The 27,915-nt window shown below is 38.3% G+C and overlaps 1 protein-coding gene across 1 annotated transcript in view; it reads left to right on the forward strand.

Annotated features, from left to right (window-relative positions):
* DCHS2 (dachsous cadherin-related 2) overlaps positions 1 to 27,915 on the forward strand; it is a 191,308-nt gene that overhangs the window by 138,225 nt on the left and 25,168 nt on the right. The window contains exons 10-13 of the mRNA XM_059697793.1: positions 547 to 786; positions 10,945 to 11,079; positions 11,293 to 11,502; positions 16,891 to 17,748. Of these exons, the coding sequence (XP_059553776.1) occupies positions 547 to 786; positions 10,945 to 11,079; positions 11,293 to 11,502; positions 16,891 to 17,748 (1,443 nt within the window). The remainder of the gene's footprint in view (positions 1 to 546; positions 787 to 10,944; positions 11,080 to 11,292; positions 11,503 to 16,890; positions 17,749 to 27,915) is intronic.

Raw genomic sequence — 27,915 nt, forward strand, 5'->3', positions numbered from 1 at the left:
TATACTGTTAAAACCTAGATGTCTTAAATAATGAAGGTCAGTCCTAGCTGGTTTGGCTCAGTGGATACAGCATCGGCCTGTGGACTGAGGGGTCTCGGGTTCGATTCCTGTCAAGGGCACAGCCCAGGTTGCGGACTCGATCCCCAGTAGGGGGCATCAACTGATCAATGATTCTTATCATTGATGTTTCTAACTCTCTCTCCCTCTCCCTTCCTCTCTGAAATCAATAAAAATATATTTTTTAAAAAATGAAGGTTGATGTTGGGTAGAAAAATCATTTTGATATCATCTTCATGGGAAAGAATGGTTTATGATAGATTATTTCTGAATTTTCATTCATCCTTATAGTTTAAATTAGGGTGACTTTTCTGATGAAAAATGCTCTCATTTTATTTTAGATAATATATAAATTTAAAGTCAGACTAATCAGATTTATTATATAATAAAGAAAGTTTCTGAAGTTTTAGCAAGTTAGATAAGTTAGAGTGAGCTGGACTTTTCAGAATAATATTTATTACATATTATTTTTCTCCACTTTCAAAACAGGCTTACTAACTACAACATGTTCTTTGGATTATGAAATGAAAACTCAGCACGTTCTGACCCTGCTGGCCCTGGATGATGGCGTCCCAGCACTTTCTTCGTCCCAGACTTTGACAATTTCTGTTCTTGACGTAAATGATGAGGCACCAGTATTTAAGCAGCACCTGTATGAAGCTTCCGTTAAAGAAAACCAAAATCCAGGGGAGTTCGTCACAAGAGTCGAAGCTATGGACAGAGATTCAGGTAATTTAAAATACGGAAACTAAGTAATTGATGCTAAAAACACAAATAGACGTAATTTCAACTAGTTGTGTCCCAGAAAAATGAGACACTTGTGAATCATCTCAGACTTCTCATAGGAAAACCCATCCATGCGTAAAGATAATGTGTGTTTTTGTATAGCATTTTCTTATATTGATCTTTATCAATTGATCTTTATAATAGAGTGATGCACACCTAATTAACATAGAAGTTATTGATTTGATCTTGATGATAAGCAGAACTATGACTAGGTATCACCTTTTTTTCAGGGTATAATGGATACATTGAATACAGGAAGGCAAATGGTTAGTTCCTCTCTGTATAACATAATGGGAGAGATAGGATGCTGTCAGACTGCCTGGGTTTGAATCCGAGAACTGCCATTTGCTTAGCTCTGCAACCTTTAACAGGTTACTGATCCTCTCTGTTCCTCTGTTTGCTTATCTGTAAAAATAAGGCCTGATTTACAGTTCTAAGTATGAATGATTATTACATGTAAAGAACAAAGACCAGTGTCTAGCACAATACATAGTTAAGAGATGTTAACTTCTATTATTATTACTATTATTAATGTCAACCACTGTGTTGAGGAAATGACTTTGAAGTAAACGGTCACTATGGCTAAGAATTTGTAAATTCCTAGAATTTCTTGGAATTACTTTTCTTTTTTGTTGTTGTTAATCCTCACCCGAGGATATCTTTCCATTGATTTTAGGGAGAGTGGAAGAGAGAGGGAAAGACAGAGAGAAACATCGATGTGAAAAAAACACATCGATTGGTTGCCTCCCGCACGCATCCTAATCAGGGTCCTGGCCCGGGAGGAGCCTGCAACCAAGGTATGTGCCCTCGACCGGAATCGAACCCAGGACCATTTGGTCCACAGGCCGACTCTATCCATTGGGCTGGAATTACTTTTTGATATCACTGACTTTTTGGCATTTAAATTTCAGTAGCTTTAATAATATCCTGTTTTTATTTTAAACAAAATAATTACAAAAATTACAGTGAAGTATTTGCCATTAACAGCATATGCAAAATTTCCCACCTGAATAAATATGAATAGTTTAATAAACCAACCTTTCGCGATTCACATTTTTATATAGCAAGTGGCGTTACATAATCAGCATAATATTTTTTTCTTTCCTTATAGGACTAACAATAAGATGTTTCTATGGAGAAATACTGGTAGTTTTAATAGCTTGTTCCTCCTGTTTCAAAGGGCTAAAAGATATATTTCCTTCAGCTTTTAATCTAAATTATATACCATTCAGATGCTTTGCTCTTTAGGAAAACATCGTCTTTTAGTGAAATGTATTTTACATGAATTTGGGTGTCATGCTACAAAAACTTCCATTTTAAGGGCTACCTAATCTCTCTTTTGACCAGAGTGGGGCAGTGTGATCAAACAATTTTTCTTACTGTGCTCGGAGCCGCAGGGGGAGCATGCTAACAATTGCTTGTTCCAGCCCGTGCTTAGAAAATGGATTTAGCACATTTCCCACAGTATGGCTTTTAGGGTGATAGAAACAAGAGAGAATATACATAAGCTTTGTATTTTACCATAATTCCACTTCAGTGAAATTCTTTCAGTGTGTGCTCTGGTATAAATGGAGCAACGCAGGGCTTGGGACACCATAAAGCACTTCCCAAAGTACACAGACGTATGCAAACCTGTCACTGATGTGCGATGGAGCCGTCATTAAAGTCTGTAAAATGCTTCCTCCCCTTGACTTGACTTTAGCTTCTTAATTTTATTTTTCTGTAATGGATTCTACTGAATGGATCTCTTGTGCTTTAAATGTTTGAAGAGGGAGGAAAGAAGTTCTCTTAAATTTGCATATGTCAACTAAAGATGATGACCATAAATATGCTTTCCAATTTTTATTGTCAAGTTGCCCAGTATTCGTGTTATTTTCTTTTAGAATCAATAGTCTGCAACCTGTTACTTGAACTGGTTGTTCATTATTCTGGAGATTATGGCTTGCCGGATGGAGAATTCAGATATGAAATTATTGTTTTTCTGGCTCTGCATTTATGGATACTTTAAGTACACATTTATCATCTTTATGAGTCTCATGTACCTTCACATGTTTTAGAGACAATTTTGGTTTATTGGAAATTTCAGTGTTTTTAATGAGGCCAGATCTGTTAAGCAAGTGGTTATGTAAATGCATGTGAATTTGTGTATATGTTTGTGATTTTGAACATATTTTCTCTCAATATTTTTTTTTTTTTGGCTTGTTGTGTTAAAGCAATGAAAAAGGATTATGCAGGAGAATTAAATGACGTAATCAAGATTTTAACATACTGGCATCACATTGGAATTTATGAATGGTTTACTTTATAGTATGTATTTTTAAAAATACTACAGCATGACTTAATACCAGAAAGCTTAACATATGTTTTCTAGCATTCTACAATGTAGTTTTAAAAAATGTCAGCTTAAAGTGTTGGCCTTCAAAACCCATGGGAATTCCAGCACTGAATGTTTATGATGTATGACTCACACTAGTTCTAACAGAAGTTTTTTCTTATATTAAAAGGGAAAAACAACTACCAGGTTTTAACTAAGATATTAAAACTGCTACAGTATTTGGAGCCACCAACAAGAGCTCCATTGTTAGTGAGAAAAGACCTTCCCCCCTGGACCCCTCTCCACTGCTGAGAGGAAAGGGCCCCCCTCCAGGGAAGATGACTCGCTCCTGGCTAGTACCTTTACTTAATAGTGGCAAATATCAAATAACTTAACAGTACATTGCCATGCAGAAGTGTTGAATTCTACAATGAGTTCTTATTGTCTATTCCATAAAAATGTATTCTCTATCCGGGTTTACCTTGAATGAACTCCACATCTGGTTTCCTAGACAACATCTCATGCTAGATGAACAACTCCCAACATCCTACACTCAGAGCGAGGGGCAGTGTGGCAGTGACAGTATTTTATCTATTTCATGGGGTCTAAGGCACCCTTACTCGTAAATTGTATCTCAATTTAGAAATGCTAAAATGTGAAAAAATGTGTCTTAATGAAATAGTAAACAGAAGGGAGAGAGAGAGAGAGAGAGAGAGAGAGAGAGAGAGAGAGAGAGAGAGAGAGAGAGAGAGAGAGAGAGAAGCACTGATAACCTCACTCACCCAGAGAGAATCGCTGGTGAAGTTGATATAGAGTCGTATTTTATTGAATCCATGGTAGTGTGATTGTATACTGGTAATTGGTTACTGTGTGCCTGCCGATTAGGCTGTGAACTTCTCATGGATTGAGGACACAGTTTAGTCACTTTTATCCCAGGACCCTTACATAGTACAAGCTATGACTTGGGAGCTCAGTAAATATGTTTGGCTGTGTGATCTGAGAAACTGGAGCATCTGTGAAATAAGCTGCTTCAAGTTGCCTTCACTCTTCAGAATCCGTTCATTTATTTATCTCTTCATTCAGTCAACCAGGCATGATCCTGTTTTTGCTTCAGAAATGTCTGAGCTGCATGGCATTGCACAATTGAGGGGTTCTATGAAAAATTATCTTACTGAAAAAGCATTTCTGAAAAGAGCACGCCCCTGGTCAGAATTCTTTATTAATTCCCCACAGTTTTGATGGTAAAGTTCTATTGTTTTTTAGCTTAACAACCAGTCATTTTATGACATGATTTCAGCTTTCCTCTGTCCTCAACTCCTACCATGCTCCCACCCATTACTCTAGGATAGGGTTCTGCCAACTTTTTTTTTAAAAAAAACATTTTTACTTTATTATTATTTTTATATATTTTTTGTTGATTTCAGAAAGGAAGGGAGAGAGAGCTAGACACATCAATGGTGAGAGAGAATCATTGATTGGCTGCCTCCTACACACCCCCTACTGGGGATCGCGCCTGCAACCCAGGCATGTGCCCTTGACCAGAAATGAACCCGGGATCCTTCAGTCTGCAGGCCAACACTCTATCTACTGAGCCAAACCAGCTAGGGTGGGTTCCGCCAACTTTTCTCTGTAAAGGGGGAGATAGTACAGGTTTTAGACTTTGCAGGCCATGCGGTTTCTGTTACTCAATTCTTTCACTGCAGCAAGACAACAGCAATAGATAATACATTAGGAGGTGAGTATAGCTGTGTTTCAATAAAACTTTTCAAAAGCAGGGGCAGGCTGGATTTGGTCAGTAGGTTGTAGTTTGCCAACTGCTGGTCTAATACATGTATCTGGTTAACACATCTAAGTTACTTGCTACTTGCTGCTCATCAGTTCTGATTTTGATGACATCATAGTGGTGACTCAATGTGGTATTCTACCAGATGCCAAGATGATCAGAATCTTTGCTAAGTAGGTGATGGATGATAGTGGAAGAGTTTACCCTATAGATGTACTCTGCTGGTTGAAAGCCAATCACTTCTGCTAGTCCTTATAAATCAGACCACTCAACTTGGTCTGATCTTCAGGAAGATTAATTTTAGAGCTCCCATAAAAGCCTTCTGGTGTTCAACTATGCCTGAGCTGCATGTACAAAGCCGCAGCTTGTAATTTTCTTTTATTAAAATTTAATTTTATTGTTTAAAGTAATACAAATAGTAGTACATATGTCTCCTTTTTCCCCCCCATTGACCTCCCCCTGGCCTCCCCTAACCCCCAGCACATGCCCTCACTCCCCACCCCCAGTGTCTTGCATCCATTGGTTATACGTATATGAATGCATACAAGTCCTTTGGTTGATCTCTTACCTCCCCCCACAACCCTCCCCTGCCTTCCCTCCGTAGTTTGACAGTCTGTTCGATGCTTCTTTGCCTCTGTATCTATTTTTGTTCATCAGTTTATAATGTTCTTTATATTCCACAAATGAGTGAGATCATGTGGTATTTATCGTTCACTGACTGGCTTATTTCACTTAGCATAATGCTCTCCAGGTCCATCCAGGCTGTTGCAAATGGTAAGAATTCCTTTTTTTTTACAGCAGCATAGTATTCCACTGTGTCGATGTACTACAATTTTCTAATCCACTCATCTGCTGATGGGCATTTAGGCTGTTTCCAAATCTTAGCTATGGTAAATTGTGCTGCTATGAACATAGGGATGCATATATCCTTTCTGGTTGGTGTTTCTGTTTTCTTGGGATACCATTTCCAAGAAGTGGGATTACTGGGTCAAATGGCAGTTCCATTTTTAAATTTTTGAGGAAACACCATACTGTTTTCCACAGTAGCTGCACTAGTCTGCATTCCCACCAGCAGTGCACGAGTGTTCCTTTTTCTCTGCATCCCCTCCAGCACTTGTCGTTTGTTGATTTTTTTGATGATAGCCAGTCTGGCAGGTGTGAGATGATACTTCATTGTTGTTTTGATTTGCATCTCTTGGATGATTAGTGACTTTGAGCATGTTTTCATATGTCTCTTGGCTTTCTGAATGTCCTCTTTTGAAAAATGTCTGTTTAGGTTCTTTGCCCATTTTCTAATTGGATTGTTTATTTTCCTTTTGTTAAGTTGTATGAGTTCCCTGTAAATGTTGGAGATTAAACCCTTATTGGTGATAACATTGGCAAATATGTTCTCCCATGAGGTGGGCTTTCTTGTTGTTTTGTTGATGGTTTCTTTTGCTGTGCAGAGCTTTTATTTTGATGTAGTCCCATTTGTTTATTTTCTCCTTAGTTTCCATTGCCCTAGGAGTTGTATTGGTGTAATTTTCTTTCTGTAAGTTCCTACTACACTCAGTAACCGCCATCTCACATCATAGTCCTTTTTACTATTATATGGCCAAAGCCAGCACCATTTGGTCCTCTAAGGAATTTGAGTCCTTTAATAGTCACTTCATTACAGTGGGACACAGGTGATAATTTCATTGATTTTGATATCACGGCAAGTGATTTTCCATGGGCCAGGAACTAAGCAGTGCACTCAAGGCCAGAGACATAATCAAACCAGTTTCAGAGTTCCTGTTACCTGGGATCCACTGCTGGTGCCAAGTATTGCATTAGTCAGGTACAGGCAGGAAAATTAGAGGTTGGAAGGCTGGATGAGCAAAAAAGGGAATCTTGAAGTAACCCAGGCAAAATTCTGGAAAACAAGAAGAAGTTGAGATGATCAGAACCGAGGAAGAAAATGAGAGGAGCCTTGCAGAGACTGATCCTGGAGTACCCAGGAGACTGAAAGCTGTGGGCAGTTGTTGCAGAGGTGAAGTGGCATTTGTGAAAGAAGCAGTAAGCAAATGGAAGGAAGGAAGTCCTGTCTCTTCTCCTTCTGACTCTCAGTCTCCCTAGGATGTCCCTTTGGGGCCGATACTCTTTCTTCCCTCTTACCAATTAAATGCTATTCATCTGCAGGGTCTTGGCTTATACAAAAGGCAACTTATACTTACTCAGTCATATCTTATCATGTGCAATCATAATTGCCTGCTAACTTATCTGTATCTAGTGCTATACTGTGAGGGCAGACAAATTGTCTTCTTACTATCAGTTATTTCTTAGCACCTGGCAACTACTATCAGTCTCTCTACATGTTTATTGAACGATATGATTAATAAACTATCTACCCATGATAAATCTTCCCTGATCCACTTCTTCAATGATTTAATATATTTTACTGCATTGTCTATAACATTGATTTCATTGTCTTCCCCACCAGAGGGTAACTCTGAGGGTCAGAATAATTACTTATTATTCAGTGTTACCTTTCCAGTGCCTGGCACTCAGTAGATGTGTATTGCATAAAGTAACACATGAATGAATGCATCCATGCATGCATAAATGAATGAAACAACCAAATAACTGAACCCCAATGCAAACACATGGTGTCATCTGTTTATGAGTGTAAACTGAATTCCTTTTTCCTCCTTCCCTTCTTCCCACTCTCCTTCTCTACCTCTCTCCCTTTGTTCCTTTCTGTCTTTTTTTTAAGATCAATGAGCAATATCTGAAGATAAGAACTAAAAATGACCTGTAGAGTTTATAATATAACCAGATGGTCATGGGTGACTGTAGAAACAGTAGCTAGGTATGGCAGTAGTCTCTTTTCAAGCTAGTTGCAGAGAATGGGTAGTATTTTTTTTAGAGACACTTGGCTAAAAAGAAAAGGAAAAAAATTCTTGATTCTTATAGCTATAGAAGAATATAATTTTGGGGGGAAAAATGAATGAGAAAGTCTGAACCAACAGGAAAATTCCAAGGAGGACATTTCAAGAATTCTTTTGCCATGGAGACAGAAAGCAGGAGGTGGGTTGGAGTACAGATGCAGAATGTTGAGGGAGCTTTTTATTAATGTTCCCACTTTATCCGGGAGTAGGAAGGGGAGAATCTGTGAGAGTGAGCCAGGAGGTGTTTGGGTGGCAGACACGAATGAGAGTTGACCAAGAGATTTGGAAATATCACCAGATAACAAGGACATTTCTGTGCCCTCAGTCTATGCTGTTGTGAAATTTTCACCAGCTCCGGGTATCTACTAGATACTCAAGGAGGGCAGAGAGATGGCTGGAAGGTCCTGGGTTGGAGTTTTGCTGCTCATCTTTGGCAAAAAGCCAAGGACCTGAGGAAATGTGCGATATAGCTAAGGTGAGAATTCGTGGGGCTGGCCTGGATAGGAAAAGAAAAGAATTGAGGAGGAAAGTTATCCTAGAGTGGGAGAAATTAAGAGCTCATAAGGCTGTAGGTCTTGAGGTCTAAGAGCAGATGTGTTTATGTGTGCAGACATGGGTGGCACACACACATCCTTTACTCGGCGTGTGCCACGTTTTTATATTACAGAATAGGTTCAGACCCAGATCATATTGCTTAGTAAGGTAATAGTTTTGACTGAATAATCTGTTTTCTTTTCTTAATTTTCAAGTTTGGTGATGGTCTCTTTGTTCTGGTGCGTTATAAGGGTGTGTGTAGGAAGAAGCAAGGAACTGAGCTCTAAAAGAGCCAAAATAGAATACTTTAAATTTATCTCACACTATTTAAGTTGTGAAGGTGTGAAGTTTGGAGTGAAAATGTATGTATGCAAACTATAGTTATAAATAAAGATCTTATTTACCTTTAGTAATGCACCAGGTGGATTTCAGGTGAATGGGTTAAAGCCATATGTAATAATAGAAATAATAAAACCAGAAATTTTCTGAAAAGTCAGGAAAATATTGGTTATAGTGGCAAACATAGCACATTAAAGAACAATGGGAACAATGGAAGAAAGGAAAAATATAAAGAGTTATGTTTAAACCTTTAAAGATACTTATAGGTTTGACAAGTGTTAGAAATTTAAAGTCTTTAATATGTAATATATAACATATATGGGTAATGTATAGTAAAATCATATAGCAAGTGAGTAAATTTATTCAAAAATAAAAAGTCCAAAAATTAAAAGGTGCCTTTCTGAAACCATGTCAGCTCCATGAAGGCAGATGTCATACCTGTTTGACTTACCACTGTCTCCTTGGCCAGTTAGCATCATGTTGTCACCTAATTTTGCTCATTAAATATTTGAGGAGCAAGCAAAATAAATGTAAGATGGTATTGTTCCCATTTTCATAATATCGGAAGTGATAAACAGGAATAACAAACTTTTAACAACCTGGAATTCTTTCTTAGCTAGAGGGGAGATTATGTGATCATTATGAAATCAAAGTAATCACTATGATATTAAATAATTATTAATGTAATGTTATGCCTAATGCTTAGTGCCTAATGGTAGAGTGAAATATTTTGGTGACTCTGGCTATAGCATATCAAATATATTAAACCTATTTTATTAAACTTTAAAAAAGTCTTTTAAATGCTTATAGATTATCTCAAGTATCTTTCCTCTTTAAGGGACATGGTAAGAAGACATACATATATTTATTCTTTTATAAAACTAGCATTCTATTCCACTCCTTGCAGCGCTCAGTCCTATATCACAGTCACTAGATCAGAGTGAAACTTACATTTTAAGACTGGCAATATGGAAATTTGTAATTGAAGTTTTTTCATTAAGGTCAAAGAAAGATATTTCATCTTTTATTAAAGTATATATCAGATATTCTAAGTACTATATCTATGCATAGATTCTTGTCAGTTAAGAAAAGAACATAGAAAAATGATTGAAAGGAACTTGTGTAAAGTGCAACTAAGCTACAATGTCATGGGATTAACCCGTTCACATTAATGGTATGAATGATCTTCACAGCCAGTGATGGAAATGGCCTGATGTTTTTCTCGGAGGAGAAATGAAACCACAAAAATATGGGAAGAATTCTTTTCATAATATTGAATAATGCAGCACTGCATTTCTCACTCCAGAGAGGAGATGGAATACTAACTAGAAAACAAAACAAAATAAATGCAGAGAAGCAACTCTATGAGCTTGCCTTCTGCACTGGAGAGTGAAGGGTGGCATAACTGAGTGCAAACTTTGAAATAGGGTCAATCAGCCAGGGCTAACCGGCATGGATGAACAGATTACTCTGACACATGTTTCTGTGAAAGAGAGGCTAAGGGGCTGCTTTGCTTTAGGAGCAAAGAGCCCTGTTCACCTGCCTCCTTAGGCTTTTGCTGTCACAACAGCTTGAACTAAAATTAACCTCTAGATACAATCAGCAAGGTAAGCATCCTTGAGAAAACACATGCTTCCACAAGGTCGGGTCATAAAGACTAAACATAGAGATTCTAATAAAACACCCCGAGGGATCGGACTTGTTTGGAAAAGTCAAGGTAGGGGCTGCTGCCTTCAGCAAGGTCCCTCTTAGAGGCCCCCAATCTTTTGGAGATTCCTCCTTACAGACTTTCCAACCAAATCCCATGCTTCCCTATATCAATCTACCGAAACTGTCCCTGCAAACCTACAATTATGTCACTAAGTCACAAGGGGTATTAGAAGGAATAATTAGAAATATGTTGTAGAGTTGCATACTCACAAGAAATTTTTATGGGAGGGAAAAGATAGTAAGCATTTACTCTGAGGAAGTCTCATGACTTGAAAATCAAGCATTTCAGGTCACGAGGCTTTTATTTAGCAAGGACAGGCAACAGAGTTGTTTTGGTGTGTGTGTGTGTGTGTGTGTGTGTGTGTGTGTGTGTGTGTTTTAACCTTAATTTGAAGGTTGTTTAAGCATTTTGCCCTTTTCATCCATCACCTAACACGTTCATAGGAAAAAGAATGGGAAAACAGAAGAATGGATTCCAAAGGGATAATCGCTAATTTTTTGTTTTCCATAAGGAATCAATTCTAAGCTTCAGTTTGAAATCATGCCGGGTGCATCGTCTGGGCTGTTTGAGATAAATGCTGACACTGGCGAGGTGGTGACAGCCACAACACTTGACAGAGAAGTTCAGGAAGTCCTCACCCTCCGAGGTAAGGGATCCCTTGACTCTGCTGAACAAACAAACAAAAATGGGCAGGAGAAAGTTCAGTGCTGAACTTTTACATTTCAGTAGGGGGTCTTTAAAGAAAACATAATTGAGCCAGGGCTACCTGTCAGTTTGGTCTGATGCTGTCTAGTTAGCGCAGTGCATTTTAGGTTTGAATCCGTGGCCACACTCTGTGCCATTTTTTATTCCTTGTCAGTCCTTGTTCGAGATGGAGGAGTCCCTTCCTTGTCCGGCACCACCACCGTTCTCTGTACTGTGGAAGATGAAAATGACCATGCTCCGAAGATCATTGTCCCCGCCCATGACATTGAGGTTCTGGAAAACCAAGAGCCAGGGGTTGTCTACACTGTTTTGGCCTTCGATATGGATACTGGCAATAATGGAGCTGTCAAGTATCATATAATTGGTAAGTGTTTTTATTATTAAAATTCCCCCCAGGGTACTAACCCAGTTGACACACACTGCATGGTGATTATTTTGTATTTGATATCTATTGGAATGCCTACACACCCAGTAAGAACAGATTGGCGCCCTGGGCATTCTCTCCACTCCTTCCGACAGCCATTTGGAACCACTGCCCTCCAAATTCTTTAAAAATCTGCTGCCAAAGCTGATCGATGTTTCTTTCTCTCTCAATGTTTCTAACTCTCTATCTCTCTCCCTTCCTCTCTGTAAAAAAATCAATAAAAATATATTTTAAAATAATCTGCTGCCAAGTACTCTTAATAAATTTTTCTATAGGGCAATGCATTTTAGTGCCCTAAATTATTTAACATCAGTGGATGTACAGATGGACAGATAACTTTTTCCTCCCTACTTTTGTTTCTCTCTTATAATCACGTATTTTTAATATTTTGAGCAATTCAGACTTTTTTCAGGTCTTTCTAGAAGGACTTAGAACACATAAGTGGGCAAACAATTCCAAGATCTGAATATCAATGTAACACCTCAGATCTACAACATACCCTGTGGGTCGCAGTCTTTAGGAACTTCTCCTCTAGCAGATGATTTTGTGATATGGCCCCTTTGGATCGGAGGCATAAGGATTTCTGACAGAATAACTTCCGCATCAGCACAGTCAGCTTGAGAGAGCCATATCTTACTCACCTAAAAAAAGAGTGATTGAAGAGTCAGCTTTTTAGCAGGCATCAGAGAAGACGTGGAGTGGTAGGAGGTGAGGAGAGAATAATGCTTCTGATGTGGAGAAGCTGTGCTAAGGTTTTGTGAACATAGTTTTAAGACTGGCTTCTGGAAGCGATTACTCTCTATGTGGTAAAAATTCTATAACCAGTCTACATTTTCTTTGTAGCACCCATTGTACTGCAAAATGAAAACAGTTTGATTGTCTTTACCCCTGATTATAAAATGATATGTAATTGTTGTAGAATATATATACAATTTATTTAAAAAAACAAAACAAAAGTAATAACACAAAAAGTCTTATGTCATGCAGAGATAACTCATTTGGTATTGTGGCAAACACTTTTCCATGAGTCTAGGGAACACAGACACCAATTTTAAATGTATTGAATAATTTATATGTGCTAGTCTGTTTCTTCATTTTTTAAGCTAACATACTCTGTAAATCTTTCATGTCAATGAGTACACATTTCTAATGATATTTCATATACATATGCATAACATTTATTTCACTCATTCCTTTTTATTGAAAAGTCCTACTATTATAAAAGTTCTGTGCTGAACAATATTTATATTATTTCCTCAGGATAAGGTACTATACTGCCATCCACAGAATAATACTTCCTGCAAGTAACTTATATCAGCAAGCCCAATCCTTTTCTCTTCCCCTCCTGTTGCAGTGGGGGATATTTTCCTCCTCTGTAAACTTCACTTTTCTAAAACGTCTCAAACTATCTGTGGTTAAGGGCCAAGGTTTATATTTTTTTAATTTCAATATTTTGTGACTGATACTTTTATAAAATACAATAAGAATAAGTTACTGGGGGGGAAAATCAGAGACATGCAAAATGCAAACCACAATTTTTAAGAACTATTATTGTAATCCGCAGGCATAAAATTATTCTCTTGAGCTGCTATAAAATTTTCTAAATGCTTACTCTCAATTTCTGTATTTATCTTGGTGAGGACCAATTACAAACACTTTCCAGACTGCCACCTGTCTCCATCTATAGAATCAGGGACGTTCCTTGTGTCCATTCACTTCTTTTTCCTGAATTGCCAACTTTTCTCCTTCTATTGGCTTTCCCATCACTTTTTACCAGTCTTTTCCATCTTGAAAAACATTCCCCCTCAGATGTATCCCTTTACTCAGGATCTATTTGTCTTAACAATTAAGCATCTTAAAATCATCTGCACTCTGTTTTCTGTGTCTTTACCTCATTTTCATTCCTTAGTTCATTGCAACATGTTGCACGGAAGTCACTCGGTTGAAACTGTCTTTGCAAAAGACACTAAGGTTCTTGTTGCTAAACCCCATGGATCCTTTTCAGTTCTTAATTTCATTGTACTGCTTTATGCCTTCATGCATCAGGCCCTGGACACTTGATCTGACCTTGACTTCTGAAAGCCACTTTCTCCCTAATCTTTAGACAAGCCTTCCCAATGTCTCTGTTCTCCTGGTGGTCCTCTGACTTGTTGGAGTTTCCGGGATCTTTTGTGCTTACCGGGGTACCCTTTTTCTTGTCTCATAGATGTACTCTTATTGTATCATTTCACCTAGTCCCTGTCTTCAGCTACCACTGGTACCCCAATATCTCCCAATCTTTATCTGCACCCTAGATGTCAGGCCACTAATGGATTTTTTTAAGTCAAGTAAATGACTCTCATATAAATATAAAATTAATGACTGCCAAAGAAATGTATTTAACTCATTAATTAATTAACAAACTAAAAAGATGTTATATTAGTTCAAGGAAAATTCTAAGAAACACACACACATACACCAAGAACCACGTAAAAAATTCAGTGTGTTAAAGTAGCTGAAAGATGGTGAAGGTGGAAGGTAACTCTAATGTCAAAGCCACATTGGACACCCAGTAATCTTTTTTTTAACCCCAGGATATCCACTTACCCGTCTTCCTCCCAATTCAAATTGTTTCAGTTTTTCCTGGCAGCCTCAAGGGCCCAAATCGTTATATACAACAGCATCGGATTATCAGAGTGTCCAAAAACAAACTTAGCAGCACCTCCTTCTCATTCCCCCATTATGGTCTGGCTTCTCCTACAGTCTCTGCTGGTGGTCATCAGCTGTTTTTGCTCAACTTGCCCTTAAAAGAATCTTGTTACACATGTAAGCACTGAAAATGCTTGTTCACATTTTTTACATGGGAGAAGGATTATTGGTAGAACAGTAATGTTTCTGAGTTATATAATGCTATATCAATGATTTATCTTTATTTTTATTTTTATTTTACGACTTAGAAACTTGAATAGGTCCTACAATTTAGTTCATCGCAAAGATCCCGCCCAACTATGAAAGGATGCATTCCCCAGGCATGAAAGTCAGTCACTGTTTCTGCACCGAACGCCAACATTGGGAATGCCCCTGTGCTTGGCAGGAGGTTTTACATTTTGGGGTGGTACGCCTTGGTCAGGTTAGGATGGGTGAGAAGTGAGCCTTTCTTTTATAATCCGAAAGAAGGGTGACGGCAAAAACAAATGTGGGAAAGGCAAGCCCGCATGATCCTAGGTGATTAGGCAGAACAATTTTAGGAATGAGGATATATAAACTGAGCTTCTGGAAGTCACCTTAAAACTACCCGTTCCTAGGTACTCCTTGGAAAGCTTCCTATAAGCCTGGGAGCACTCAGACCTCACTGTAAAGAGCACTGGTCTAGACACTCTTGTCTTTCACCTAAGCCCATCATGAAGTCTTCCTTACTCCTTATTTGTTCCTCCTTAATATTTTTGGAATATGTCCACTTCCTCTATACACATATGATTTCAGAACCTCCTCATTGCTCAAGTCGATTACCATAGTAATTGCCGAACCTCCTATATTCTATTTAAGCTTTGACACTGTTGTCCAGTACTCATTCTAAAACAGAAATGTGATTCCTAACACTTTCCTGCCTGCAGTCCTTTAAGGACTCCCCATGGACCCTAAAGTATAGACCCTTCATCAGTGTACACAGAGCACTTCATGATTAGACCCCTTGCTTACCTCTGAAATCCATGGCCAACCCTCTCCATACCCTTGACATTTAAATACCTAGGGGACCACGTGTTCACTAAAACATTTGCAACTATTAATTTCTCCTACTCCTAGGACTTCACACAGGCTCTTCCCTCTTCCTCCTCCTCTTCCCTGTCTTTGAAATTTGCAGCCTGTCTTCCTCCCCTTTAGGAGTTAGCATATCTTGAACATCCTAACACAGGACTGTGTACTCTTCCCCTGTGCTCCCTAGTGTCCTGTGTGTATGATTTTCACACCACACTTTAATGTCCAAGTCCTGACCCACATTTCCTCTGAACTATAAACTCTTGGAGGCTGGGATCGTGTCCTAATCTCCTCCTATTCCAGCATCCAGCACATACTTGGTACATGACAGGTGTTCCTTAAATTGATACTGAGTGAATGAATTGCTTTATTAACCACAAACCCCACAGAAATGTAGTCTTTCTGGCCTATATTGGGTACAAATTAACCATGTCTTGTGAATAAATACAAATGCAAGTCCCTTCTCCTCAGCCTCCAGCACTACCTCTGGCTGTTGTGTTTTCTGAGTGCCCATCCACTTCTTCCCCATATGCCTCTGGTGGATTCCGATAACTTCCCACATTATTGGGAATAGTGTGCCTCATCCAAAAATATGCCCCTCAACCAAAAATTGGCCGACCATTCAAGAATATGTCCAGCAAGTCATTGAACCACATTTTTCCTGACTAATGCTCAGGGTAACTTTCAAATATCTTTGAAAGCTTTTTGTCCTGTGTTCAGCTTTAACTTACATTCCACTTAGTACCAGGGACAGTAGTAAAGGAAATATTTTTTTGAAGGATATAGAGATGAATGAAACATCCTCCTTGTTTATGTTATGGAAGAAATAGACAAGTGTCCCACTAACAGAAGTGTTATGATTCATGCACAAGGTGCCATGGAAAAGTAGAAGAACTATTGTTGTTGTATAAATGGCATACAATCTGTAGTGAGTAATGTTTGTGAAAATTACTGTTATCAATTTGTAAAATTTTTTGCATTTATTTTTTTTTTAATTATCAGAGAGAGAGAGAAAGAGAGAGAGAGAGATTTGTTGTTCCACTTATTTATACATTATTTGGTTAATTCTTGTATGTGTCCTGATGGGGGATCAAACCCACAACCTCTTAGCATATTGGGACAATGCTCTAACCAACAGAGCTACCTGGCCAGGGCTTGTCAATCTGTTAATCTTTGATTGGAATATAAAAATGGACATTATATCCTGTTTCTTATCCCTGCCAACTGTTGTTTCATTTCAAATAAAACATACATTTTCATCCTCCCAAGAGGAAAAATATATGAATATAAACGTTATACACGCACATATACAAAAATCATACAAATCAGTTAAAGCAAGTGTTCAAATTATTGATTGAATTAAGATACATATTGAATTATATAATTTGTTTATCTCCAATAATAGAAGCTTCATCATTCGTGTTCACTGTTATAGCCTCAGTACTTACAAAAGCACTACAATGTAGTAATCAGGAAATAAATATTTATTGAGTGAACGAATCAGTGAATATATGTGTGTGTATATTGCTAGCCAAGGGCTGCTACTTTTTTTTTTTTAACTCGAGTGAACTTTGAATTTGTTTTCTTTAATAGATGGCAATACTGATGAGTACTTTTCTATTAATGAAACGTCAGGAGAACTCTCAACCACTCGTGCTTTGGACCGAGAGCAAGTCAACAATTTTGCCCTTGTCATCCTGTGCTCTGATCTGGGGGACCCCCCGAGAAGCTCTCTAGTGCAGTTGCAAGTTAGAGTCTTGGATGACAATGACCACAGCCCTTCCTTCCCCATGCTTCAGTACCAGTCCTTCGTGAGAGAAGATGCTGACGTGGGAACAGTGGTTCTTGTGCTGTCCGCTGTGGACAAGGATGAAGGCCTGAATGGGCAAACTGAGTATTTCCTGACAGATGAGGCTGCTGGTGCCTTCACCATCGATCCCGTGGCAGGCATTTTGAGAACTGGCCACGCCCTCGACCGAGAAGCCAGATCTCAATATTTATTTCGGGCTGTGGCCAGAGACTGTAGCGTCCAGGACTCAAGAAGCACCACAGTAATGATAAAAGTGCATGTCACTGATGTTAATGACAATGATCCAGTTTGGGAACAGAACCCCTTAGATATTTTTCTTTCCCCTCAGTCACCTATCAACCAGACGACTGCCATTCTGAGAGCCAATGATCCAGACTTGGGGCCCAATGGAACTGTCATTTTTAGTTTTGCAGAGACCCACTCAGTCTTTTCTATTAATAAATATACAGGAGAGATTCACCTTCAGCAAAATCCATCTTCAGAATATTTTCCGATCTGGCTGCAGCTTAAAGTTATGGACCAAGGGGTCCCAGCTAGGACAGCCATTGGTCTCTTGATTGTTCACATGGAAGGAGAGGATGTAAAGATGTCCTTCAGCCGCCGTCTGTATAAAGGAATTGTGACTGAAAATTGTGAGGCAGGTAAGTGTCCCTTTGAGGGTTTTTTTAAATTTTATTTTGTACTTACTTTGGCAAAGGGCTTAAAACTAAGGATCACACAATAAAAGTGCTATTGTAGATTTATAAAGTTTTAAACTAACCAATTCTTTTTAAAAATATTTTTATTGACCTCAGAGAGAGGAAGGGAGAGGGAGAAAGAAATAGAAATATCAATGATAAGAGAGAATCACTGATTGGCTGCCTCCGGTATGCCCCACACTGGGGATTGAGCCCACAGCCTGGGCATGTGTCCTGATCGGGAATCAAACTATGACCTCAGAGTTCATGGGCAGATGCTCAACCACTGAGCAACACCGGCTGGGCAAGCAAAATACTTGGTATGCTCATTTTCATCCAAAGTATATCAGGGAGATATACTCAAATATGGTAAGACACACATGTGACTATTTTTCTCATAAAGCTAATTGTTTTACAATACTTTTCACACAAATTTATGCCATCATGGAAAATACAAAAAAAAAAACAAAACCCTACCAAACAGATTAATTTAAAATAGCTTTCTAAACAAAAGAAAAAAAACTTCTCTGTAGAGAGTTGTGAATTAAATTCAACCTAGGTAATCATATCCAACTGGAGAAGAGAGAAATGAATTTTCTGATCCTTTTATCCACCAGAGGGCAAAGCTAAGGGCCTCACGGGTTTGGGAGAGGAGTGTGGTTGCTAAAGGTCTGATGAATGTTGTATGGTTGCTAATGTCATGTTTTTGTTTGTCATTTTATTATGATTTAATTTCACTTTACACCTGCTAAGTCACTATTTAAAAGGCAACCTGCCATTTTTCTGAAATTGATTTATTCATTTCATAGTGAAAATATATTTTACACATTATATACTGCTTCATGTATGAAAAGAGAATATTCAGTTTAATATTGAATATCAAATTAGATTATTAACCTGACTTCCACCCTCTTTTGAATTATGGGTTGCTTATTCAGAAGTCCTGTTATTGATTCTTAACACAATTAAGAGTAAATTGCCAATTATCTTCATTACATGAAATAACAATGGCTTCCTTACAAAGTAAATCAGAAATTTCCAACCTATATATGTATAATGAGGCTTCCACAAAGGTGTTAAGTGTTAATTCTTCTTAGAGCTGTATTCCTATTCCTCTTAAAATTCATAAATACCAACCTCATAGCAGAGTCTGATGGAAAGTAAAATTAACATCTTCTAAATAATATAGCACAAAATACAATATCTTAATCAATCTCGAAACTAATCTGATAAAATAGTACAATCAAGCCCAGCCTTTGTCTGGAGCACAGATACAAACATTTCTCCCTAAACATCTTTGACACATGGTGGTCTTTGTCTTTACTTGAATATTTCAGTGATTGAGAGTTTAGGATAGTGGTTCTTGAACTTGCGTATAAAACCAGTGATCTATGAAACTCCTTCCCTCTGCTGCAGGTTCTGCTTCCCAGCTCTTCCAGGTTCTGCTTAAGGCTGGGGTCCAGACCCTGTTGCAGGGTTGGAAGAAGTAGGGAGTGCTGGAGGAGAGAGACAAATTGTGATTTTAAATAGCAGGTAAGATCAGGCATCATTGAGCAAGTGACATTTGGGCAAAGACTTAAAGAGAGGAGGTAGGCATTCCTATATCTGGGGGGTGGGGGGAAGTGTTTCAGAAAAAAGGAAAAGTTTTGTTTGTTCAAAGAACAGCGAAGAGGACTGCGTGATTGCAGCAGTAAGCAAGGGGGAGAATCATAGGAGATGAGGTCACAGCACTAGGCATTGGGAGGACTTTGGGTTTTACTTGCGATAATTTTCCCTTTTCCAGTTTGTTCACTTACCCTTCACATAAGAGAGTCTACAACCACTGCTAGAGAACATTCACACCCAGTAAAATTTGGCAGAGCAATAGGCATTAAGTATGTTATTCCTCAAAAGAATTGTCATGGAAGTCATCATTATTATTACAACTTTTTACATTAGTGAATGGAATTTCTAAAAATACCTAAGGCCCAAAATAGAAATTTTTATGATAATGAAGAAAGGGGGGGGGGGGGAAACCTTATCTGTCATTCCTACTTCATTATGTAAGGCCAGTCTCCTATTTGGAATGGAATTCAATAGAATGAGTAGCATCTAACTGACTTAGCCATTTACAATGATATTGGATTTCATTATCTTACCTCTGACTCTAAGATAGCTCTGGAGGAGACTGAAGGAGAAAGGCCTTAGGCAAGGTCAAGTTTTCTCAGAAGACAAACACCTCACAAGACAGTTTCCATCTTTGTGAATTAACCCCAGTACCACCTCTGGGCCTCAGCTGTATAGGCTCAAGACCTCATTTTATTAAATCAGGGAGTTCTTTCCCCAGGCTGAGAGTCATATATGAAAGAGACATATATAAATCAGAGTTCACATTCTTTTATTCATATTAAGAACCATGTGAACTAGAGTGGTCATGTCAAGATGACTAGCTCTCTCTAAGAAAAAAGAAGCCAAATTGTAATTAGAGAGTTGCTCGCTAATCCTAACAGTTTGAGCAGGATGTGATTCACATATTGAATGTCATCAGCCGATGTTACTCTTTCCTCACAAAGAACTCACACAGCAGTACTTAGTGGGATTTTGTGATGTCATGACTTTCATAGCTCATCAACTTCCTTTGGACTTATACATTTTTCCCTTTAAGTGTCTTAACACTTAGTCAAGGCTTCTGCCCTGGGAGTGATTCTGTTTCTTTGTTTTCTTTATATGTAACAGGGTTAATGTATTTTTGAAGACTATTTTTTTCCCAGAGAAATTTAGGTTCTTGGCAAAATTGAGAGAAAGCTGCAGAGATTTCCCATACATCCTCTGCCACCACACACGCATAGCCTCCACAGTTACCGACATCCTGCACCTGAGGGGTTACTTTTGCTACAGCCGATGAACCTACATGGACACATCATAATCATCAGAAGTCCATAGTTTACATTAGGGTTCACCCTTTGTGTTGTGCATTCTGTGGTTTGGATAAATGTATCATGACATGGATCCATCATTATGGTATCATAGAGTAGTTTCACTGCCCTAAAAATCCTCCATGCTCTGCCTATTCATCCCTCCCCCACTTCTGCCCCAACCCCTGGCAATCACTGATCTTTTTTATTCTGTCTTCATAGTTTTGCCTTTTTCGGCATGTCATATAGTTGAATTCATCCAGCATGTAGTCTTTTCAGATTTTCCTTCACTTAGTAATATGCATCTAGGGTTCCTCTATGTCTTTTCATGGCTTGATAGCACTGAATAATATATCATTGTCTGGGTGTAGCACAGTTTATTTATCCATTCATCTACTGAAGGACAGCTTGGCTACTTCCAAGTTTGGGCAATTATGAATAAAGCTGCTATAAAAATAGCAACTATAAAAATACCCCTGTACAGGTTTTTGTATAGACCTAAGTTTTCAACTCCTTTGGGTAAAGTCCAAAGAGTGTGATTGCTGGCTTTTATGGTAAGAGTATGTTTAGTATTTTAAAGAAACTGCCAAACTGTCTTCCAAAGTGGCTGTGCCATTATGCATTCCTACCACAGTGAAGGACAGTTCTTCTTGTTCCACATCCTTGTCAGAGTTTGATGTCGGCAGCATTCTGGATTTTGGCCATTCCAATAAGCGTGTAGTAATATCGCATTGTTGTTCTAATTTGCATGTCCTTGGTGACATATTGATGTGGGGGGATTTATTCATGTTCTTATTTCCCTTCTGTTTATCTTCTTTGATGAGGTGTCTTTTTAGGCCTTTGCCCGTTTTTTAGTTTGTTTTCATGTTGAATTCTAAGAGTTCTTTGTATATTTTAGATACCAGTTCTTTATCTTTTGTAAATGTTTTCTCCCAATCTGTGGCTTGACTTCTCTCATTCTCTTGACAGTGTCTTTCTCAAAGCAGAAGTTTTAAATTTTAATGAAATCGAGTTTATCAATTATTTCTTTAACGGATTGTGCCTTTAGTATTTATCTAAAAAAGGTCACTGAACCCAAGGTTATCTAGGTTTTCTCGTATTTTATCTTGTAGGAGTTTTATAGTTTTTTTGTCTTACCTTTAGATCTATGATACATTTTGAGTTAATTTTTGTGAAGGGTATAAAGTTGGTGTTTAGATTCATTTTTATATTTCCATGTAAATGCTCAGTTGTTCCAGCGCCATTTGTTGAAAGGACTGTCTTTGCCTCATTGTACTGCCTTTGCTCCTTTGTCAAAGATCAGTTGACTCTTTATATGGGTCTGTTTCTGGGCTCCCTGTCTGCTCCATTGATCTATTTGTCTATTCTTTTCCTAATACCACACTGTCTTAATGACCATAGCTTTATAGTAAGTCTTAAAGTTGTGTTATCTGTGGGTTCATATTTTTGTCCTGTTTTTCTCCAACTTTGTTCTTTTACGGTTAGTATTTTTGAACTACATTTCCACCCTTTTCTCTAGTGTTGTCTGTGCATAAGACCTTCCACCTACTCTGCAAAGGTGTCCACTTATTTTGTATAGCTTTAGGATATTTGCAGCAAAATGCAAAGAAAAAATATTCTGCCTTTGACAAACAGAGATAGTTCATAAGGAAGCCTGCCACAGGGAAAGAAAGGAAAGCCCGCGTCTTCTAGTTGCTGGCGAGCGTGGGTAGGGCAAGGGCAGAAAGGTGTAGGAAACAAGTAGCAGGATCATCCTGGCCCCTCACTTTCCTGAAGCTATAATCCTGAAGGTGGCCATTGAGAGAGACAAGGAAAAGCGGACAGCAGAAGATACTGTGCGACTCTGGGGGGGGGGGGGGGGACACTGCTTCCTATGCTAACACAGGACAAGTGGCAGCAGAGTAAAATGGGCAACATGTTTAGGTAAAGAGAAGGCACAAGTGAGCTCCCCATCCCCGTTTGGCTCTGGCAAGGCCTAGAAGACATCTATCTCATGGTCCCAGCATTTCTACTTGAGAACTCAGATTAACACAGAGTATAGGCCAGCATACCTGCCAGGGGCCACTGTTGTGAAGGATGAGATGAGCCTATACTCAGGTCTGGGGGGCTGGATGACCCTCCAGAGGGTCTGCAGTATCAAAACCAGCTGTGGAAGGGCCAGGTCAGCAATGTGCAGTGCTGAGCCTGAACATGTTGACAAGAGGGAGGGAATCTCAAAGATGAACATGTTCTCAAAATACATTGTTACCCAAAAGTGCTGCTGAAGGGAGAGAGATCAAGAATACCCTAAATAGGGCTTGTAAGATGATCAGGTTTTTTACTCTTGTCCATCAGGGTAGGGTTGATAAGGAATATTAGAGCAAGCATAAACATTTTAAAAACAATTTTTTCTTTGCATATCTTAAATTGTGTGCAAAGCTGTAACTCTGCTTTGTTCATTTTTAACTCTTATAGGATACTCTGACCTCTGTTCTTGAGATGCCCCTTATTTTTATATCCTTCCCCATCATACTTCCTATTAACGTTGACTGTATACTCAATAGTGTCCACTCAATATTCATTTTTTAACAATATAGGAAACAAGGGGTCTGTCCTATTAAGGGCCTTGAGCATCTCTTCAACTATTCTATAACAAGACAGTTTTGATGATTAAATGAGTGCTTAAGGCATTTTGCCATCATGATTACCAACAGTGTAAGTGGAAGACATGGAGATGAATGTGCAGCCAGAAGGAGCTGGGAGAAGTTCCCCACTGTGGATGTCAGAGCCAGAAAAATCTTGCTACTATGAGGTGTTCACCAAATTTTTGTTGAAATAATTTCACCATTTAATCATTATACTTTGAAGTAGCAAAGGCCATATGCCCAAATGAGAATAAAACCAGGCAGAGAGAAGGTGAGGCAGATACTTAGTTCCAAGCAGGGGAAATGGCTCACACAGAAGTGTGGGGACTTAGGAGCAAGGTGGTTTTACCATTAGAAGCAGCAAACCATCTGCACAGAGGCTCTCATGAGCTTTTTAGTAATGAGCTGGAATGGAGAGTCATTGATGGCCTTTACATAGCAGAAGAGTGACAAAAAAATTTATATTGTAGAAGATGACTTTGAAGGCCTTGTGAAGGGTGGTGGAAGGGGAGAGAGTTAAGTTAGGAAGGGACTGTGGCAATGCACATGACCAGGGCCCGAATAAAGCCATGGCGCTGAGCGAAGACAAGTGGGATCATATATTATTGTTGTTAAGTCAGTGTCTCTATGGGGGATGAGTACTAGGTCTGTCTATTCTGACATCTTGATAAATGTCACTCCCAACTTTCCTTCTTAAGTGATTGAAATATGTTTAACATTTCAGTGGCTGGACATTTAAAAGATAATAGATAATTCAAAATCACCCAAATGTTTGAAAAATACATTTCTCTCAAGTTAACCATCAATTTAAAAATATGCTTGCATTGCTTAGAAATATCAAAAATAAAACTCTGGAATTATTCACTCATAGACAATTTATAATAAAATGTTTTCATAATTATTTTAACTAAGTGTTTCTATGATTATGATTTTTATAGTCATCTAGCATTAATAGAAGAAAAAAGCCAAGAATATTAAATGTGTCATACTTTTCGATGCAATGTTAGACATGAAGTGAAAATCATAAAAGCCTGAAAATATAAAAAAATAAATTCTTCTATATGTTTTACTTACCTCACGGAAACTGAAGATACCGTGTTGGTTTTTCTATTTTACCATTTCTATCTTGATGTGAAATGAGAACTAGTTGTGAATTTCCTCTTGGTGCTTGAAGACAGACAGGCTTTTATTTAAAACGTGCCCAGCTGGTGTGGCTCAGTGGTTGAGTGTTGACTGATGAACCAGGAGGTCCTTTCTTCTCTGTCGATTTCCAGTCAGGGCACATGCCAGGTTGCAGGCTCGATCCCCGGTGAGGGACATTGAGGAGCCAGTTGATCAATGATTCTCTCATCATTGATGTTTCCATCTCTCTCTCCCTCTCCCTTTCTCTCACTGAAGTCAATAAAAACATTTTAAAAATTTAACAATAAAACGTGCATAGTTGGTGGCGGCTAAGGGGATGGGAATGAGGGCATCTGTAATAGTGTCATCAATAAAAATAAAGTTTAGCCCTAGCTGGTTTGGCTCAGTGGATAGAGCGTCCTGTGGACTGAAGGGTTCCAGGTTCGATTCCAGTCAAGGGCATATGTCTGGGTTGCAGGCTTGATCCCCAGTAGGGGGCATGCAGGAGGCAGTCGATCAATGATTCTCTCTCATCATTGATGTTTCTATCTCTCCCTCTCCCTTCCTCTCTGAAATCAATAAAAATATATATTTTTTTTAAGTTTAAAAAAGAATTTAAAAAATGTGCATAGTAAGCCAAGACCAAGAAGGATTCGTGGCTCTTTAGTTATTTCCTTTTTTTTTTTTTTTTCAGGCTCTCTCAGATGTAAATTTTGTCGGAGGTAGAAAGTATATAAATATTTGCAGCTCTTTGCTGACTTAACATCTAGTTTGAGGTATTTTGTTGAAAGAAATACCATTTCATTGATATTATGAACATTTTATTTGCAATAATGCCAGGATCAGTTCCCTTTGTGGGAGAAGCCATGTGTGATTCTTATTTGCAATTCCGTACTCATCTTTGCTCTTTTACATGTAAGTGATCTCTGTTTTCTTCTGTAATTGGGCATGTAATAAGCATCCTAGCCCATGAAGAAAAGGCCGTCAGCAAGATTGTACATCTTGCCTGCATAGCTGTTTTTCTTCTGACTGCCATTCTTAAGAATAGATGACAAGCCACTGGAAATAAAATTTCCTGTGTTTAAAAAACAAATTGTATCAGGAAGCACAGAACTGTGAGTGAGCACTGAAGATAAAACATACTGCCCTACTGTGAAGTTTGACTATCAAAACTGTAAGACATTTTTATATTTATAATACAGTCCTCTGAATTGTATCAAAATAAGCATCAGATTATAATGAAATTTGAAAGAGTTCTCAACATGTGTGGTAACTTTAGTCTACCATGATTGATTAAAATCCTTTACTTTGTCACTAAATGATTTCATACCTGCTATGAAAAGACCAACGATTTGGAAATCTGATACATGATTTTTAAACTTTGTCACAATTTATGTTAAGCATAATGTTTTTAAAGAGAATAATGGATCTAGTTTGGTGTTGCTATTCTTTCTCCGTTGCAAATTCTGTTTATGCCTTTTTCACTGAATTTTCAGTTTTGCAGACAATATCACATACTGTTTCTTTTAATATTTATAGCACTCGATGCATTTTTTTATATTAAGTGTTGAAAAGGCTCCTGGGGAAAATATTGTCCATTCTAGCTTTTCTTCCTTCTTTTCTTTTTAATGAAACACTTTAAGTATCTAGAATATACCCATTTGGCTTAGTTTAGGGATTATTTTTACCATGACCTCTAGCAGGAGGGTTTCAAGCCTGTTGCCTGGGCCTGCAGTGTAAGATTGAATGAAGATGCCCAGCAGAGATCTTGAATAGGTGCTATTTTTTTTTTAACTACTGCAATTCCCATTACCAGATGTGGTATTACAGCATTGAGTGATTTAAAAAATAACAATTGCTGCTGTTTAGCAGGGTCCCGTAGTCAGAGAAGCATTTTCCTAACCTTTCAGGCTAGAACACTTTAATGACCACATCCCTCCCTTAGTTCCTTTCTCTTTCTTTAATAACTCCATTCCCCCCATACTTACTAAGCATTTACTGTGTACAAAGACACAGGCTTTTTAACATATATCTTAGTGTTTTTTTTTTAATTCTTTATTATTTAAAGTATTAAATATAGCATTACATATGTCTCCTTTTCCCCCCATTGACCTCTCCCCGGACGTCACCATGCCCCAGCATATGCCCTCACCCCCCTAGTGTCTGTGTCCATTCGTTATGCTTATATGCATACATACAAATCCTTTGGTTGATCTCTTACCCCTCCCCTGCCTTCCATCTGAAGTTTGACAGTCTGTTTGATGCTTCTCTGTCTCTGGATCTGTTTTTGTTCATCAGTTTATGTTGTTCATTATATTTTACAAATGAGTGAGATCATGTGATATTTATCTTTCTCTGACTGGCTTATTTCACTTTGCATTATGCTCTCCATGTCCATCTATGCTGTTGCGAATGGTAAGAGTTCTTTCTTTTTTACAACAGCATAGTATTCCATTGTGTAGATGTACCACAGTTTTTTAATCCACTCATATGCTGATGGGCACTTAGGCTGTTTCTAAATCTTAGCTATTGTAAATCATGCTGCTATGAACATAGGAGTGCATGTTTTTTCTGATTGGTTTTTCTGATTTCTTGGGATATATTCCTAGAAGTGGGATCACTGGGTCAAATGGGAGTTTCATTTTTAATTTTTTGAGGAAACTCCATACTGTTTTCCACAGTGGCTGCACCAGTCTCCATTCCCACCAGCCGTGTATGAGGATTCCTATTTCTCCACATCCTCACCAGAACTTGTCGTTTGTTGATTTGTTGATGATAGCCATTCTGACAAGTGTGAGATGGTACCTCATTGTCATTTTGACTTGCATCTCTCAGGTGATTAGTGACTTTGAGCATGTTTTCATATGTCACTTGGCCTTCTGTATGTCCACTTTTGAAAAGTGTCTATTTAAGTCCTTTGCCCATTTTTTGATTAGATTGCTTATCTTCCTTTTATTAAGATGTATGTGTTCCCTATAAATTTTGAGGATTAGGCCCTTATCGGATATAACATTGGCAAATATGTTCTCCCATGAAGTGGTCTTTCTTGTTGTTTTGTTGATTGTTTCTTTTGCTGTGCAGAAGCTTTTTATTTTGATGTAGTCCAATTTGTTTATTTTCTCCTTAGTTTCCATTGTCCTAGGAGCTGTATCAGAAATGATATGACATGTCTGATATTTTGCTACCTATGAATTCTTCTAAGATATTTATGGTTTCCCGCCTTGCGTTTAAGTCCTTTGTCCACTTTGAGTTTATTTTTGTGTATGGTGTAAGTTGGTGGTCTAGTTTCAGTTTTTGCATGTATCTGTCCAATTTTCTCAACACCATTTATTGAAGAGACTGTCTTGACTCCATTGTATGCTCTTGCCTCCTTTGTCAAATATTAATTGAGCATAATGGCTTGGGTCGATTTCTGGGTTCTCTGTTCTGTTCCATTGGTCTATATGTCTATCTTCTTGTGTCAATACCAGGCAGTTTTGAGATCAGTAGCT

Source organism: Myotis daubentonii, chromosome 5 (genome assembly GCF_963259705.1).
Source record: "Myotis daubentonii chromosome 5, mMyoDau2.1, whole genome shotgun sequence".
In the NCBI taxonomy this organism is placed as follows: Eukaryota; Metazoa; Chordata; class Mammalia; order Chiroptera; family Vespertilionidae; genus Myotis; species Myotis daubentonii.